Raw genomic sequence first — 16,096 nt, 5'->3', positions numbered from 1 at the left:
AAGCAGATTGCACAAAACTACTTTTGTACCTTACTGAGCCTGTACTGCTCCAGAAGCAGAACAACTCATTATGAAAAGAGCTTGTGTGGAGGGCTACATAAATTACACCAGCTAGTTCCCACCTGCTTGGGTGCTGTGTTACTCCTAAGAATCTCCAAAGTACAGTGAAGCCATCATCTTTAAACAAAAATTATCTCTGGGAAGTCATCATCTCCAGATACAACCAGCCATCTGTGTCTAACTGCACAATAATATTAATTAGGGTATAATGAGAAGATGAGGTTTAAAAGAATAAAATTTGAGCTCAGATTAAGGTTCAGTCAGCTAAAACTTCTCCTATGTCTGTTAAAAGCTGATCATCAGAACTGGAACAACAACACTGAATAATTTTGCAAAGGTAGGACTCTGTGAAGAAAGGTAATACCAACCAGTTCTACAGGCCATCTGGCTTTGTCTCCAGAAGCTGCTGCAACAAAAGCCTGATCTTTGTTATGTGCCAGTGATGAGGTGACAGGCTGGTGTGTGCTACATTCTTTACCACCTACAGGGCAGGATTTCTGAGTATTTGCCTAAAATAAAAGTATTAATGCTTCAGTTATGATTATGCAGGGTGGTTTTTTAAACAAATGTACTTACTAAAGTATTGAATCTTATAATGTTCTGTAGAATATAAGAACAAATAAACAAGTTAATTAGATTAGAAACCTACAATAAAGATGTTATCCAAGGAAATACATGTTTACAAGTTCTCATTAAATTTTGACTAAAATACAGTTTGCAGACAACCATTTGTATTCCCTCCCATAAAAATAATCTGGCCAGATCCTAGAGCACTGATTAACGCAACAAAAAATAAAAACTTACTGAGGCATCAAGAAGATTTTGTTCTCTCAGCATGTATTCTGCAGTTAAGAATTTCAGCTTCTGATGGAGTTCCTCATTTTCAAGTAAAACTGCCTGTTCTTGATCTTTCACCCCACACAACTCCTCCTATAGGATGAAAGAATTGCATTTAAAAGGCTCCTTGAGATGGCTACCAATATTGAAATGCATCTTGAGACCAAGAGTCTAGACTAATATTTTCAAATATTTTAACCCTCTTAGAGACTAAAAATACTCAAAAGAGAAATTTTGTATTTTTTACAGCTTAAATTGCTATAAATCTTCTTTTTAAAAAAATGCTTATTTGCATTTGTGATAGGATGTAAAAATGTCTTTAAAGACCCTTAAATACCAGATACCAAGACACAGGGTAAGGGATCTACTGAACTACATCTGGCTCAGTTTTGGTCATTACAGCAATCAATCTCAAGTCTAAATGCAAGCTGCTTTTAATGCAGTTCTTCACATTTGAAGGACCAGAGTTTTATTAGGTCAAATAAGTAACCTGATACCTTGTAAAACTTCACTTCTGCTTCCAAATGTTTAATGTACTGTGACTGATCAGTGATTATAGGAACAAGACTGGAAAGGGCTGGTAAATCTGCAGGCACAGCTTCTGGGGGCTTCTGAAGGAAGTAAAGAACAACATGTGTTATTTCTGATTTTCCATTATTGCAGTAAGATCTTGCTTGTACACAGAATACAACCTAGAGTTTTCTGGTAAGGCTTCAAAATGCACACAGTCTTCTGGAGTCTTCTCCATTAACACCAGTTCACACTTCAGAATGAAAACAAGTATCTTTACGCATATCCCTATTTTTGAAACTCACACAATACTAACATCTATGATTTTGGGTCACAAGCATACCTTTTTGTGCAAAAATATTCCATGATATATTTCTTAAATATAATTTAAATCTAAAAGAGAACAAAGATTCAGAAACCTACATCTTTGTTTCTAAATATTACTTTTGAAATATTCACCATTCAAAAAAAACAAAAAAGCCAAACCAAAACAAAAAAACTCAAACCAAAAGTGAATAAAACCCCCACAAAAATAAAAAAAAAGGCAAACCAAGCTACTAGTGGCTATTACATCTACTAGTTATCTTACCTATAGTTTCTGCCAACAATGCATTAAAATTCATTGTCCAATCCTTATAAAGGTATAATCCCTAAATTAGGATGAGGTAAAAGTTTCTAGCAACGAAAACCTTACAGTCCAATTATACCAAATATAAATCTTGACTGTATTAAAGAGATATCTGGAACCAGGATTGCAGAGACAAATGGAGGATATCCAGAACCATCTGAAAAAAACATCCCCTTAGAGTAGGAATTCAAAATTTGCCACATATTCTGACTACCTCAGTAGTCATAAGCCCCATATTCTATTGACTCAGAATTCATCTTGGTTTAAATTCTTAATCTTAACTACTTTAAAAATTAAAACAAAAAAGGAACCACACTTCTTAAAGTATCTATAATATAGACTTGATAATATTTATAAGTCATCTGATTCTCTGGCTCCTCTTCATCCATCCCTCTTCTCTGAAAACGTAATGAACACCTTGCAGCTGAGACTTCCAGCTGCCTCTCTGACAAGATTACACCACAGCTGTGTTACAAAATGTGGAAAAACTCAATTTCTATTCAAATTATTTTTCACTGAAAAACAGTTATAATGTTTCAACTGAGAAACATCACTATAATGTAAACAATAGTGCTTAGGAATTTTTCACTAAAAAGAAAATAACATGTAGCATATTTTCTCAACACAAAAAGAACAGAGAACCTCTGTGACTTTTTTTTACCTTTTTAATAACATAATTGCTATAAATTGATTATAAATTGATTTGGTATTTTTTAATTAATGTTCTCACAATATAACGTAACAGGATGAAAGAACAGAGGCCACGAGATGCATGAGTTTAAATCTGGCCAAATATTAAAATCCGAACTGAAAGATACATCTGATCAGTATGAATTACCAAACACCTATTCCTGAGTCCTGGAAATGCTGTTCACATTCAAATAATTAATATTGAAAAGGATTTATAAATTATAAATGCTTAGCAGCTCTAGAACCCAGTATTCAACATGGTGACAAACAGTTTTGCCAACATCACAAATAATTGGGCCCACCTTGTATTTTTCCAAAATGTCTCAAAACTCAAGCATCTAAACCATAGAACTAGAGAAACTCTGCCTCCCTATAAACTGGCAGGAGACAACAGGAATCCATCACATTTCCAGCTATAACAACAGTGTCAGGAACAGAAGTTGGGTGCACCTAGGTTAGCCAAAACCCAGCTTGCAAAACTGCAGTTGTTATATGAAGCAATCTTGCTGGGCCTTGACCTCAGGTGATGAAGCGTAGATCAAAAGGAAAATTTCTGCCCAACCATCTGGGTGTAATCAAAGAAAGGATTTAGTCATTTGATGTCTATTGCAACTTTAATCTATGGGCAAGAAAAGGGAACCTTGTTGCAATAATTTTATATGTATGAAGTGTGGTAAGGGTTACTAAAATGTATAGTTTTTGTGAAATATACTTAGCTGTAGATCTTGCAGTCATTTACTATTCAACAGTCATCAGGTATTTCAGCATCACTCAAAGCAAGACGTTAGGTTACTCATAATCTAAGTTTGCTTTCCTTGACCTTTGGGAAATTAGATTCTTCTTATACAAGAAGCATTTCTACAGTGTCCAGTAAATCACTGGACAAGCTTGTATTTTATGAGGGCTTGGGCTTATTTTTGGTGTGTGTGCACTTTTGCAGTTCCACTTTTGAGCTTTACATGTGGTCTGCCTTCAGAACACTTTCATATCCTCAAGCAGATGGAGGGCAGCTGCAAAGGAGAATAAAGCCACCACTTCACAGAATGTCTCTCACTGAAACTTCAAGAGGAAAAAATGCTGTACCAATACAGTACATTCCTGTTTTTTCTCTGTTTATTCCTCCATCCTTTGATCCACTCCTTGAAAGCACTATCCCAAGATTTTTAGATACAAGTATTCCATTTTCTAAATTCTCCACTCTAGTAGAACTTCCCATTATGAGTAGAAAACTCCATCAAAGATGGAATAAAAGATTCTTTTCCTCCCTTCCAAGGCTAAATACATACTGATACTGACTCAGGTCATGCCAAAGTCAACCAATGATGCATCAATCCCTTGAGTTACAAAACACTCTTTTCTATGCCATAATAAGGCAAAATACCTTGCAAGGACAACTGTTCTAAACTTGTGGATCTTAGAACACTCAAAAAAGTTAACTTGAAATAAAATTTCTTAACATCAGGATAGCAGAGCTATACTCATTACACAAACTGAAAGCAACACAGCAGGAATAAAGGTTTTAGATTATTCTGCTGTTAACTTTGACAGCAAAGAGCTGCTTGTCTTGCTTAGTATAAATCAAAAATATTCAGTGTAGGCCATCAAAAGATAAAACTGCAACAGTGCCTTTGAATTATTTTTCTGTGGAGATTCTAGCAATTCTCAGCTGCTCTGCAACTGAATGGTGCATCACGCATACTGTGATGCACTTCTGCTTTAATGAAGCAGCATCTGAGAAGCCCTTGTAGGGGAGTAAACAAACTTGGACAGACCACTGCATTTTGGCAGAGAACTACAAAACCTATTTTTGCATGAACACCTCTAACTCTTTCAAGAAAAAACATAGTTCAAGCATAAGAAGGACACTGAGAATCCTTAAGGTATAGTCAAATGAAAAAAGAGGCTGCTTTTTCAGAAATTTTTCCTTGTTGTCTATCCCAAGTGTTTTCAAAACAAAAAGGATAGATGACTACACTACATGGTCAACTAAAAGAGGAGAAAAAAATAAACCCTGAATTACAGATTCCTTTTCCTTCCATTATGGTTATAAGGATACTAAGTTCTGGTCATAGCCTCAGGAAGTGCTCAAATTTAAGATTGTAAAAATGATTCAATGTTTCCTTTTTCCTCTTTATACTAAAAATCAACATGCATGCTATTTATTCAAACAACACAAATGAAACCAGAAGACACATACATGGAATGAATTCTTTCTTCTTGAGGAAGACTCTTCACTTTCCATTCTTTCTTGGTGTTGCAACAAAATTTTAAGTTGGTTAACTAGGAAGAGATAAAAACCATTACAACAATACAATACAATAAATAATTACTTTTTTCATTGAAGTCAGTATAATTCCTAACAATGTTTAAACCATTTGATTTCAGAGTAACCTTACCTGCATGACTGTGTTGCAGTTCCTGACTGGCTGCAGTCCCACAGTCATCATTGTCCTTCCCTGCATTGTCACTGCTCTCATCCACAGAGGACTGGTCAAATCCAGTGCCATCACCTTTTGCCAAGGCATGTTTCAGTTGAGAGATGCTTTCACTGGCACGTTCTAAAAAAAACCCAACCACATCATTAGCCACAATAAACAACATAAAAGAAAATATGTACTGATATTTTACATAGGAAAAAATGAGAAATACAAGCATTCAGCATGTGTCTAGCTTGACTACTTGACTTAAATTCAGCCACTGGAAGCAATTATCTAATGCAAACAGTCAAAAAAAATCTACCATATTTGCAAAATATTTACTAAATACTAATATTTCAGAGAAGACCTAGAGATAGCATCTTAGCCCCTCAATACACTAGGACTCTGCAGCAACACAAGTAATACTATACTCGACCCTAAAATATTTCCTAGCATATGCACCTTCCATACTTTTCAATAAGCCTAAAACTCATGCTACATTTTCTACAATATGCAGGAATGGAAACCAAGAAAAATGTTTTTGCATTTTAGTGATGCCACCAGACCTTATTACAAAGCAATGTCACAAAATGAAACAAATACCTGAGTAAAGGAATAACTAAGCAAACCAAGCCACCATAAAACAGTTATCTAATAAAGACCAATGACTTCTGAACAGTGTGAAAAATAAATAACACACACTATTCTAGAAAAAACACCCAACAAACACAACAGAAAACCTCTATACACATAAATATAAATATTTTCAAGAACTGACTTACTGACAGATGATACAGGAAGGTCTTATCTAATGTTCAGTATATTTTTCCTTATATTCCTTTCTTATTTTACTTGATTCAGCTGACTTCACAGAAATCATAAGCATATTTTAAACAGTCAAAATTTAGTAAAACAACCCCAAATACCATTTACAAGGCAATGACTCAAAAAAGGGTTAAGGTCAAATATTTCACTTTTGGCATACATAGGCTTTTCATCCTTTCTTGAGCATTCCAGGATGCTATGAGGACAGAAGTGCTAATTGAGAAATGGCAGAAGTATCTCAGTGATGCAATGGCTTAGATATTCAGCAAACTATGTTGCAACCATTTGTTGCCAAGAAATGTTCAATGTCATTGAAGTTGTCTTGTGGTGTGTCATCTAAGAGCATTAAAGTTCCTTCATTTCCTCACTCCCTATAGATGTCTGCCAGAGAACCCCAGAATACCAGTATTTGCTCCCTAGCCAAGGGACAAACAACAAAACAAACCAAACCAGAACCAACCAAGCCCATATATATTGATTTTCCCAGAACTTCTCTCTCTTTGTAGTACTACAGCTTCTGAACTCCAAGCTATTACATCATCCACAAAGATAACCGAGATCTTCTTACACTCTGTCCTCTTTTTCTAACAATATACATGCCAGTAGCAGTGAAACACATTAAAACCATTATCAATGGCACACTGATGACAGGTTTTTTTTTTAACTACACTTTCCTGCCTCTGAAATATGTCACCACATTCTGGAAAGCATCATGAAGTATTTGCTTAAATTTCTTAACAGCTTGCCTATTTCCAAATTACTAATGTTGCTGTCCAAGGCAAAACACCACTGGGAAACAGAATTAGGAGGTCCCAATAATGTGGCTTTACATTCACCAGATACATGAGAGCCAACACTTCAGTAAGAGTTGAACTGGATGCCTAAAAGGGAATAAGTACATTACAGTACTCTGTATTTCCAAAGTAAGGAACACAGTTTTGGGCATTAGGATAAAAGACAATACACCAAGGAGCAGAAAGGCTATGTTTGTTGTTTCTTACAATGTAAAAATTTTCTTTTTAAATATGAAAGAAATTTTAAAAAACATTGTGGATACAAACTACAGGACAACAAAGAAGATCTGCTTAAAGACAACCTGATTAATTTTTAATGACTTTAGAAGCAATTAATTTTTAAGTCTTCCCAATTCAATCTGTTTCAGTTAAGCTACTTCTGTAACAGTACATTTTATAGAAAAATGGCCTCAGTGAAAACATACTGCAAAACCTGCTCACATGCAGCACTATGCTTTGCATATCAAAATCAATCAACACCTGTCTTTTTGATGTCTTAACAAGACTCTACAAAATAAAATGCAAACACGTATTCCTGTTCTACGCTAAAACATCATTGAAGTACTATTTCCTACTGGAACAGCTGACAATATAATTTAATTTGGACTGATGTGGATTGAAACTTCAAAAAAAAAACTTTACTATTAAGCCCTTTGGTTTTCAGTGTTTAAAGGATCTGAGATAATTATGAAAAAATGACAAGCTAGCACCCAAATTTGATGGATCAAACTCAATAAATTAAAAAAAAAAAAATCAGTGTAAAAACAATTTGCCATTGAAGTCAAAACAGGAAAAAAACCCAGAAGGCGCTGAACTTGTTTAGCATTGCCCAAACAAGAGATGTTTTCTCAGGCACTGCACAGCACTCTTTCTAAAGAGTACTCCTTTAAATGAAAGCACCAAAGCTACCTCATTCATGGACTTGGAAATGCCATAGAAAATACTCTGGGAGCAAAAGAATCAATCATCCAAAACAACAGAATTGCCTGAAAGACATGGAAAATAACTCCAGCTGCTAGAATCATTAAGCAGCATACACTGAAGAAAACAAACGGCAATTCCATGAAAAAGTTATCATAAGTCTGTCACCCAAACCTAACAGTCCAGTTCTAATAATGTCTACAAGAACATGAAATTACTGGCTATAAATTCAACAAACAAGCATCACTTGCTGATATCTCATGGTTCCCAATCAGCAAACAGCCTTAGAAAATTAGAGAAGGAATCACACTGATTCTTTATGTCTTAAAAAAACGCAAAGCAAACCACTGTAAAATTTTTGTGAAACAGTAACTGACAAAACAGATAGACACACTAGTGAAAGCAAAAAGATCATAGCCATTTTAAAAAAAATTCATGTCCAAAATGAGATCAACTTTCTTCCATTGACAGCTAAAAATCTAAAATATTATACCATATATCTTTCAGTCAAGTAACTGCTGAAAAATACTGAAACTGAGAATTTGGTTATAGGGTTTTTTGTGTTTAGAACATCTTGGAACTTACTTTACTTCCCATTCTGACATCCAGCTTTTCATTCCATTCTTTATTGGCTGCCAAACGCAGGTATGCTACCAGGAAAGTAGCACATTATATGGGAGTTTTGAGACTAAAAATATCCTGTCTATCACTACCTGTACTGCTAGGATTTTACATGCAGCAATGAGCAAGACCAGCCTGTTCATCAGTCAGGCCTCAAAAGATCCCGATATGTGAAATGCACAGCTGTTCCAAAGTAATAAATCCTTCTGATTTGGTTTCTTGTGTCACCCTGATTCTTAAGATTTTCTAAAGCCTTCTGAGTTTACATTCTGTTAGAAAACTTTCCCACACATTTTCTATAAACAACATATTGTTTTGCATTCCTTCGTGGGAGTGGAGGAAGTTGATGTACTGGTGGTTTGTTCAATGTCTTTGGAGAGGTGGCCCATTCACTCTCCAATCCACTGTCACCTTTGGAAAAGTATAAAAGTTGGAGTCAGAAAAATAAACCCTCTTCTTTTTTACCTTGTCATCGTAGTGGCTCGTGTTGTGCTTTCTTGTGTCCTATAGCGACATTCTTGGTCTCTTTTTATATGAGAAATAGGTAGTTTTCAGCATAACTTTTACCAAGCTATTATATTTAAAAGCACTGTTACAGCAGTCATTGTTACAAGTTCCTACACCAGCCCTTTCTGCAGAGCATAAAGCATTTGCCTAAGTTCTAGAAACCCTCATATACGAAAACCTCATTGCCAAGTTCCTTGTGGCAGATTCTCCACCTTTAAAAGAACATTTTATGTTCGGAAGAATACCTAGAAACACCTGCCAAACAAAAATAAAAGCCTAAGCAAAAAATCATTAAGAATGTATTTCTAAGCTGCTTCAGTATGACAGCTAATTTGTAGTGATAGAAACTGGGCCACATAAGATGGCTTTGACTTCCCATCTCTCCTGTTTTATTTTTGGAATAACAAAGAACAGCCACAAAATGAAACTTTATTCCAAAAAGTCTTATCTTGTCATCTGTTTCTCTTAGGGTTGGTATCTCCATTCTCTGAAATTATGTAGTAGGACACTGCACTCAGCAATGCAGTGGAATACAGAATGTAATTTTCACAATACCCTAAGACAGACTTGAGATAGACAAGTGTATCAGGCTCAGTACCTAAAAAGGATTGCTTGCCCCACCTTTGTTCCTGCACTTATAATGGCTCAGGTCCAACAGTGAGTGAGCGTTCTTCACTCAAGAGGCAGAAAACTCAACATAAAAGTATAAGCTAATAGTTCTCTGTTCAAGAAAGAACTGGACTCTAAACAGCCTTCACAATTTACTGCTGTTAGGAGAAAAGGGGAAAGTCACAGGAAGGCATCATGCTCTTTTCTTGGCAGTGGTATAGTAGAAGGGCCATTGGACATTTACACTATACCTGTCAATTTTCAGTTATTAACACGAATACAGCAACACACCACTTATTATCATTTAGAAAATACTTCTACTCCCTTGAGAAGACTTTTTATTAGAAATATAATCTCCTAAAGTTTTTAAGGTTCATTTGAAATGGTCTCAATTATATGAAAGTTTATGCAGTAACCTAATAACCCCAACTGTACAAATACCACCCTCTTGAGTTAGAGTTACACATAGCATTAAAGACTTTCATTATACAAGGTCAGGAAAAACTACATTATAGAACCTTTGTTATTTATCAAAGCCTATCTTTTAAGCTCTAAGACCAGGTAGGTCTTAATCAGGATTTTTTGGTCCAGCTTTCTGCCCTCTGGCAATCAGACTCAGTTTACTGAACACTCAGGCTCCCCATCTTCTGAGGGATTTCCCTTTGCAACAAAGGACATTGCCCTGAAATAATCAGCTGCTCTTTGAGAACTTAAGCACCCTTCCATCAAACTGAGTAAGGCAGTAAAGTGATTCTTCTGGTATCCTGCATGGGTGGTGAAAAGCCGTTGCTATGAGCTCGGCCTGCATCCAGATAATGTCAAGCATTACATTATTTCAAAAGCATCAAATAATGCCCAAAGCATGCCACGTAAAATTGCAGAACCTGGATGACAGGGTCATCCCAATGGGGACAAAAATCTCAAGTTGTATAACTATATAAGAGAAATAGGTAAAGCATTAGATTTGACAGCTTTGAGAGTAACGATGATGTTTATCCTACAGTGAATTCCTAACACTGCTAGTAATGATGTGGAAAATGCTGTACAGCTTAAAGGAGTTAAAATTGCACATCACTGAGAAATAAAGAGGTTCTTTGAGAAACACCACAAAACTTGAGTTATATCGCCCTGTATTGGGGCTGTTTGTGCATCACCATATCGATTTCTACATGAGAGGCACCCCGAGATGCATGAGATCAAAACTACCTTGGCATTGTATGGAAAGAAAATTCTTGTGTCCAAGAATGTAAAGGGGAAAGGCTCACCAGAAATTCAGGTTATGAATTTATTTAACACATATAATGGATCCAGTGTAAGGAGATCCAGTCAGAAAAAAAAATGAAAATAAGTTGTATGAAGAGAATACATGCATCCAATGTATCCATTAGATACAGTCAGCTCTAATAGGCTCACACACAGTTAAACAACCCTGATATTAGTCATTCTAACTGTTCTGCGATAACTGTTAACTGCAAGTGTCAAGTAGCATTACCATGTCCATTTCATCTACAGGAGAAGTAGATAGAAATTATTCCTTAAAGTTCTATCTTGTGGAACAGAAGAGATCTATCGCTAATATAAGGAACTGATGCTCCTTTGAGATGGAAGTAAAAAAAGATTTGCTGAGAATCAAGTAGCTATTTGAAAATGTTTCTATTGTTTCTTTCTTCTTTTTTGCAATGTTGTTTTTTATGGCACAGGAAACATCCCAACATGCCATATTGGGGTACTGTGCTCAGAACACAACTTTTCACACCAGTAGGTTCACATACCCACAAACTATCCACTGGCTTTCTTCAGAATTTGGACATTTGCCTTTGCCCAGTCAGTGACAGTGTGAAGGCTGGTAAGCCTAGGTGTCACGGCTGACAGATTCAGGTGCTCTCTGTCAGGCTATACACCACGCTTCTTGGACAAAGTGTCAGGTATGAAAACACTCAATGATATGGGAAACAACCACTCTCATTAGAGTCCATTTGTACACTCATCTTTACCACGAAAACCGCACCCGAAGCAGCAGCGGTCCTGCCCGAGGAGCGTTACGGTGACACGAGCGCGTGTCACAGCGCCTGTGATCGGGGGTGGGGACAACCAGCCCAACTTCCCCGCTGCGCGCTCGTCCCAGCCCGGCCCGGGCGCTCCTCGGTCCCGGGCGGCGGCTGGGGCAGCCCGGCCTCGCCCCGCGCCCGTGCCGCTCACCTCGGAGGCGCCTCTGGTATCGCTCCAGGGACTCCTCCAGGGCGCGCTCCCCGCGGGGCGCCCGCATCAGGACGCCGCTGGCTGCCGGGCAGCAGCCGGCGCTGTCTCCCAGCACCGGGGGCTCCCCGCGGGGAGGCTGCGGGACAGTAGTTCCACCCGTTCTACCTTCCCACGTTGAGCTCTCGGAGGAGACATCTGCGGGGGTCCCTCCGGCTCCTGGTGGCCAACCGTTGCCGTCGGCCGCCGCAGCTGAAACTAGCAACGCCAGGAATCCGTCGCGCTTCCCGATGGCGGGAATGCCTCCGCCAGGACTACAAGTCCCGGCATGCACCGCGCCGCCGGCGGCAGAGTTCCCGCCCACCGCCCACCACCGGCAACCGGGAAAGGGTGGTCGCCGCGAGCCGTATCCCCTTTGTTGTGGATCGCGGTCGCAGTCGCGCCTGCGCACAGCACAGCCCGCCCGCCTACGCCCTCAGGCCTGCAGCGAGCTCAGCACCGGTCCCGGCACGGCAGGGGCGGATCGGGGCGGGAAGCGCCGTTTACCTCCCGCCATCGCCCGCGCGGGGAGCGCCCGCAGCTCGGGGAACGCTATTGTCTGCGGGCCGCGCAGGCGCAGCGCGGCCCCGCCGGCCGCTCGGCCCCGGCGCGTGCGCAGTGCGGCGCGGTGCCGCGCCGCTGTGCCGTTAGCCGCCGCTATGTGCAGGGAATAACGCCGGGGCCGTTGCCAGAGGGACACCGAGCGCTCCGCCCTCGCTTCGCATCCCGCGGGATGCCGGCTCGCTGAGCACCCGCTAGCGACGGCCCCTCCCCGGCGCGCGAGCCTCCTCGGAGGGGTGAGTGAGGATGATGCTGCCGCCGCCGCCCTGCGGGTCGGGCGGGAGCCGCGGCGGGGAGAGGGGCTACGGTCGCGCCGCGGTCCGTCCGGTGCCTATTGTGTCAGGAGGTACCGCCCGCCGGGACCCGGGCGGGCTGCGGCCGGCGGAGGGGGAGGTAACACGGTCTGTGCGCAGCTCGCTCCCCCTCCCCTGTCCCCGCCCGGCCCGCAGGTTACTCCGCGCCCCCGCCTCCCTTTCCCCTCGTCAGCGCGGGGGGATCGCCGGTGGCGGGGGGTCATCGCCTCGGGCGGGACGCGGACGGCATCCCACGTCTGGCATTTGGTGCTGCTGGATCCCGCTGCCCGCGTCTCCCTGCCCCTTTCCGCCCGCGGGGCGCCTCGGCACACCCACCCACCCAGCCCCGGGGCTGCGCAGCCCCCCCTCCCGCGGGTGGATTTCCGCGATTCCAGCGGAGACGTTTCCAGAGGTTTAATTTTTTTTGGGGGGTGACCTTCTTTCGCTCCCTCCCCGGGGCTGGAGGCAGCGTGTTTCTCCGGATTTAAAAATCAGTGACGTCCTTCGTCTGGGATGCGGCGTTTCCCTTCGTCTCCTTGAAATAATGTCTTCTGTGAAAGGATGATGGAGAAAAACTGTGGGTTTCACCTTTTCTCATATTGCGTATTTCCACCATACGAGTCGGGTCCCCTGCTTCCGAAAATATCCTCCCGAAGGCGTGAGCTTTTCCTTTTTCGAGGCGCTTCCCGGGAAAAACATGAAATCGAGGTTTTTGTCCCAGTGGCGAGGAGCAGCCCGGGCCCACTTTGTGTGCCCGCCGTGGAGACGAACGGGTTACTGCGCTAACAAAAACCCGATGGCGATTTTCGAGCAGAAAGCGGCGTCGCAGCGGAGGAAGCGGGCGGGAGGGGCGGGGACGCTCCGCGGGCAGCGGGGCCGTCCGCGCCGGGAGCCGGGCGGGCACGGCGAGCGCTGCTCCCGGCGCGGGCGGCCGCGTTCTGAGCGCTTTTTCAGCATAAGCCGACAATTAGCCCACCAATGCTCGCGGCTTGGTGGGAAAAAAAGAGACGTAGATGGTATGCTGATGAGTTGTGTGTACATAAGGATTGCTTTATTGTGACAAGGGATTAGATAGCATCCGCTGATCTGCACTTGGAGGAAATTATTTTCTTCCCTGTGAAAGCAAAGGTACTCATAAAATATTTAAGTACTTTGAAAGAATAAAGCCTGCTCTGGCGCTGCAATGATCATCTTTTCTCCTTTGGAATGCCATTCAAGGCTTTGTGACAGCGTTCTTGGCCCTGGGCTTGTGTCTGCAAAATGATATGTGGGATGGGACAGTTTTTGTAAACTGAACGGAGACGACTGCATATGCTGTGATTTCCTATGATTAATTTCCTCTGGGAATTACTTTATGTCCAGATGCTGAGAAGTCTGTCTTGCTGAACTCTACTGATATGGAAGCTCCTCAACTTTAAATTTGATTTAACGGGGAAAAAGTTAAACAGAAACACTGCAAAGAATCTCCCTTCACTCTTAGATTATCATTTTTTTTAAACACTTTTTCACCTTCATGTAAGTGTTCTGTTTTTGTTGGCTTTTTTTTTCCTTTGTCTGGTGGAGGTTAGGAAGGCTGGCTGAATAGAGATAGTAGTGCAGCTCGGATACAAAGAATTTGTCAAAATCTCAAGAATCTTGAAGTTACTTGAAATGGATCAGATTAAAATGCTTTCTTTAATTCTTTTGAAGACAAACCATCTGATTTATAAGTTGTTACTGTTATAAATGAGAATTTATTCAGCCAGATTAAAAATAAAAATAATTTTATAAGTGGTCGAATTCTATCTAGCCAGCCACAGAAAAAGACAGTGCTGAGCCCAGGGTTGGCCCTGGGTGTGCAACAAGGAGTCAGCCTCAGCAGAGGTTTTTCCCTATGCCCACACACCTCCATCCTGGCACAAGCGGTTTTTATAGGGAAAATTCTGCCTGAGGCCAAGATTTCAGCAATCAGTCTTTTCTTCTATTCAGAGTCCATAGGTTAATAAGATTTTACTTTTTTGGTGATGAGGAGGAGTAATTCAGTGTCCAGAGTAGGTGAATCCCTGATAAGATTTACGGGAAGGCTGTATTCACATGTATCTGTCTGAGGATTTCCATGATATCCATCTCGGGTCGCTTATGCGATGATCAGTACCCGATGATCAACACCTGGAGTCCCGATGGTCAGCACCTGGAGTCCAGACATGGCCCATCTCCTGGCGAGCCACGTCCTTTTACTTGTAAATCAGTTTCCAATATACACCCAGTCTCGCCTGCAAAGGGGGGGGGGGACGGGACAGGGGGACTAATACAAACAGGCATAATCTAACAAGTATCCAATATTACATATTTCATACAAGGAATGGTGCGAATTATATTTACTACACATAACATTACCAAACTTTGGCATGACAGTGCATTGTTTGGGGAGTGGTTTTGACATATGGCTATTTCCCATATCTAGTCTAACTCTTGAAAAAAAAAAAAAAAGGTTATTTCTATATTGACTTTCATCTGCTGTAATGGACTTGACAAGCAAAATTTCTTAAAAATTCTGTTGATAACATACAAGCCAGAAAAGCTCCAGCTTATGAAAATGAACTGGAAAAGTCTATGTTCGGTTGTAGTTGTTCCTCAAATGCCTGGAATGAAACCCAAGGCATGAGTAGTTGCAAAAATTGATTTTGCTGTACAGTTTCCAGTTCTTGGCATTGCAGGGAGAAGGTATACCATAGTATCTTCTTGATTCTCTTAACAGGGCAGTTTCCATGTTAGCACTGCTTTTCTTAGCTTTGAAGGAAGAATGGAACTGAGATACAACAAATTGTTTTTATTTTAACTAGAAAGGAAAGAAAAACTGTGAAATTCTGGTTTTCCTTTAGAAAATTCTAAAGGCATCAGATAGGAGGTTTTCTGCAAATAAATTCTCTCTGTTTCTAGCACTTGTGAGATTGTAAAAGGACCCAATGGCACTTCCCCCTCTTTGAAGAAATGCATAATGTAGTAAAAATTGATTGTGTTGTGACCAAGAGACTGCAATTTGAGAAAAGGAAGTTGTTTGTGACTGAGGGATGGAGCTTCAAGTCTGCTAGCTGGGAGCTGGGGTTAGATGTGTGTATGTCCTCTAAAGTGCATGTCGTCACTGGACTTATTGAGCCTGTGGGGGCCTTTCATTGTCTGTTAGGTTTGTAATGCTTTCCTTCCGTTCTAGTATTGATCTTTGCGTGCATCTATGCATTTTCGAGGCACTGGTCTACTGAGAGCAGCTTCCTTCAGTGCTGATGTTTTTCTGGATCGCAGTCTGGCTAAGGTATTGAATGTGGCAGGTGTGGAGAAAAGTGGAATGTGATTAGGTGACTTAAACTGTAACAGAATGCATGCAAATAAGGGTGGGAAGAAAGTTGTTTAAACAACTTCATGCATGTCTGTTATACATTTATACATTCATAAAATATTTAAAAATACTAAAATAAATTGCAAATGCCTACTTCTGTCTTGTAGTTTAGTTTCTTTGACTCTACCACCAAATAGCTGGGAGGTTGTTTTTATTCTACAGATGCATTTGTGGGTAGAGTGATCTTTTTAGTTAAAATTGTGTTTGACCTTCAA

General features: G+C 40.8%; 2 protein-coding genes across 9 annotated transcripts in view; one reads left to right on the top strand and one right to left on the bottom strand.

The window, feature by feature from the left end:
* Nucleotides 1-13,413, bottom strand: part of SDCCAG8 (SHH signaling and ciliogenesis regulator SDCCAG8) — a 105,529-nt gene extending 92,116 nt beyond the window's left edge. For 2 of the 6 annotated variants that reach the window (XM_021550414.3, XM_021550416.3), the window contains exons 1-6: nt 11,619-11,932; nt 5,122-5,283; nt 4,923-5,005; nt 1,395-1,508; nt 865-990; nt 429-569 (exon numbers count right to left, since the gene is read on the bottom strand). In XM_021550414.3, coding sequence (XP_021406089.2) covers nt 429-569; nt 865-990; nt 1,395-1,508; nt 4,923-5,005; nt 5,122-5,283; nt 11,619-11,685 — 693 coding nt within the window. In that variant the 5' untranslated portion in view covers nt 11,686-11,932. Of the gene's footprint in view, nt 1-428; nt 570-864; nt 991-1,394; nt 1,509-4,922; nt 5,006-5,121; nt 5,284-11,618; nt 11,935-12,161; nt 12,220-13,096 lie in introns of those variants that run through there. The other 4 variants (XM_021550418.3, XM_021550417.3, XM_021550415.3 and 1 more) reach the window with 4 other exon arrangements.
* CEP170 (centrosomal protein 170) overlaps nt 12,257-16,096 on the top strand; it is a 92,674-nt gene continuing 88,834 nt past the window's right edge. For all 3 annotated transcript variants that reach the window (XM_077782037.1, XM_077782036.1, XM_077782035.1), the window contains exon 1: nt 12,257-12,451. The gene's annotated coding sequence lies outside the window, so the exon portion shown is untranslated. The remainder of the gene's footprint in view (nt 12,452-16,096) is intronic.

The sequence above is a fragment of the Lonchura striata genome, chromosome 3 (genome assembly GCF_046129695.1).
Source record: "Lonchura striata isolate bLonStr1 chromosome 3, bLonStr1.mat, whole genome shotgun sequence".
Taxonomy (NCBI): Eukaryota; Metazoa; Chordata; class Aves; order Passeriformes; family Estrildidae; genus Lonchura; species Lonchura striata.
The sequence above is the reverse complement of the archived record's forward strand: the minus strand, read 5'-3'. Positions and strand labels throughout refer to the sequence as shown.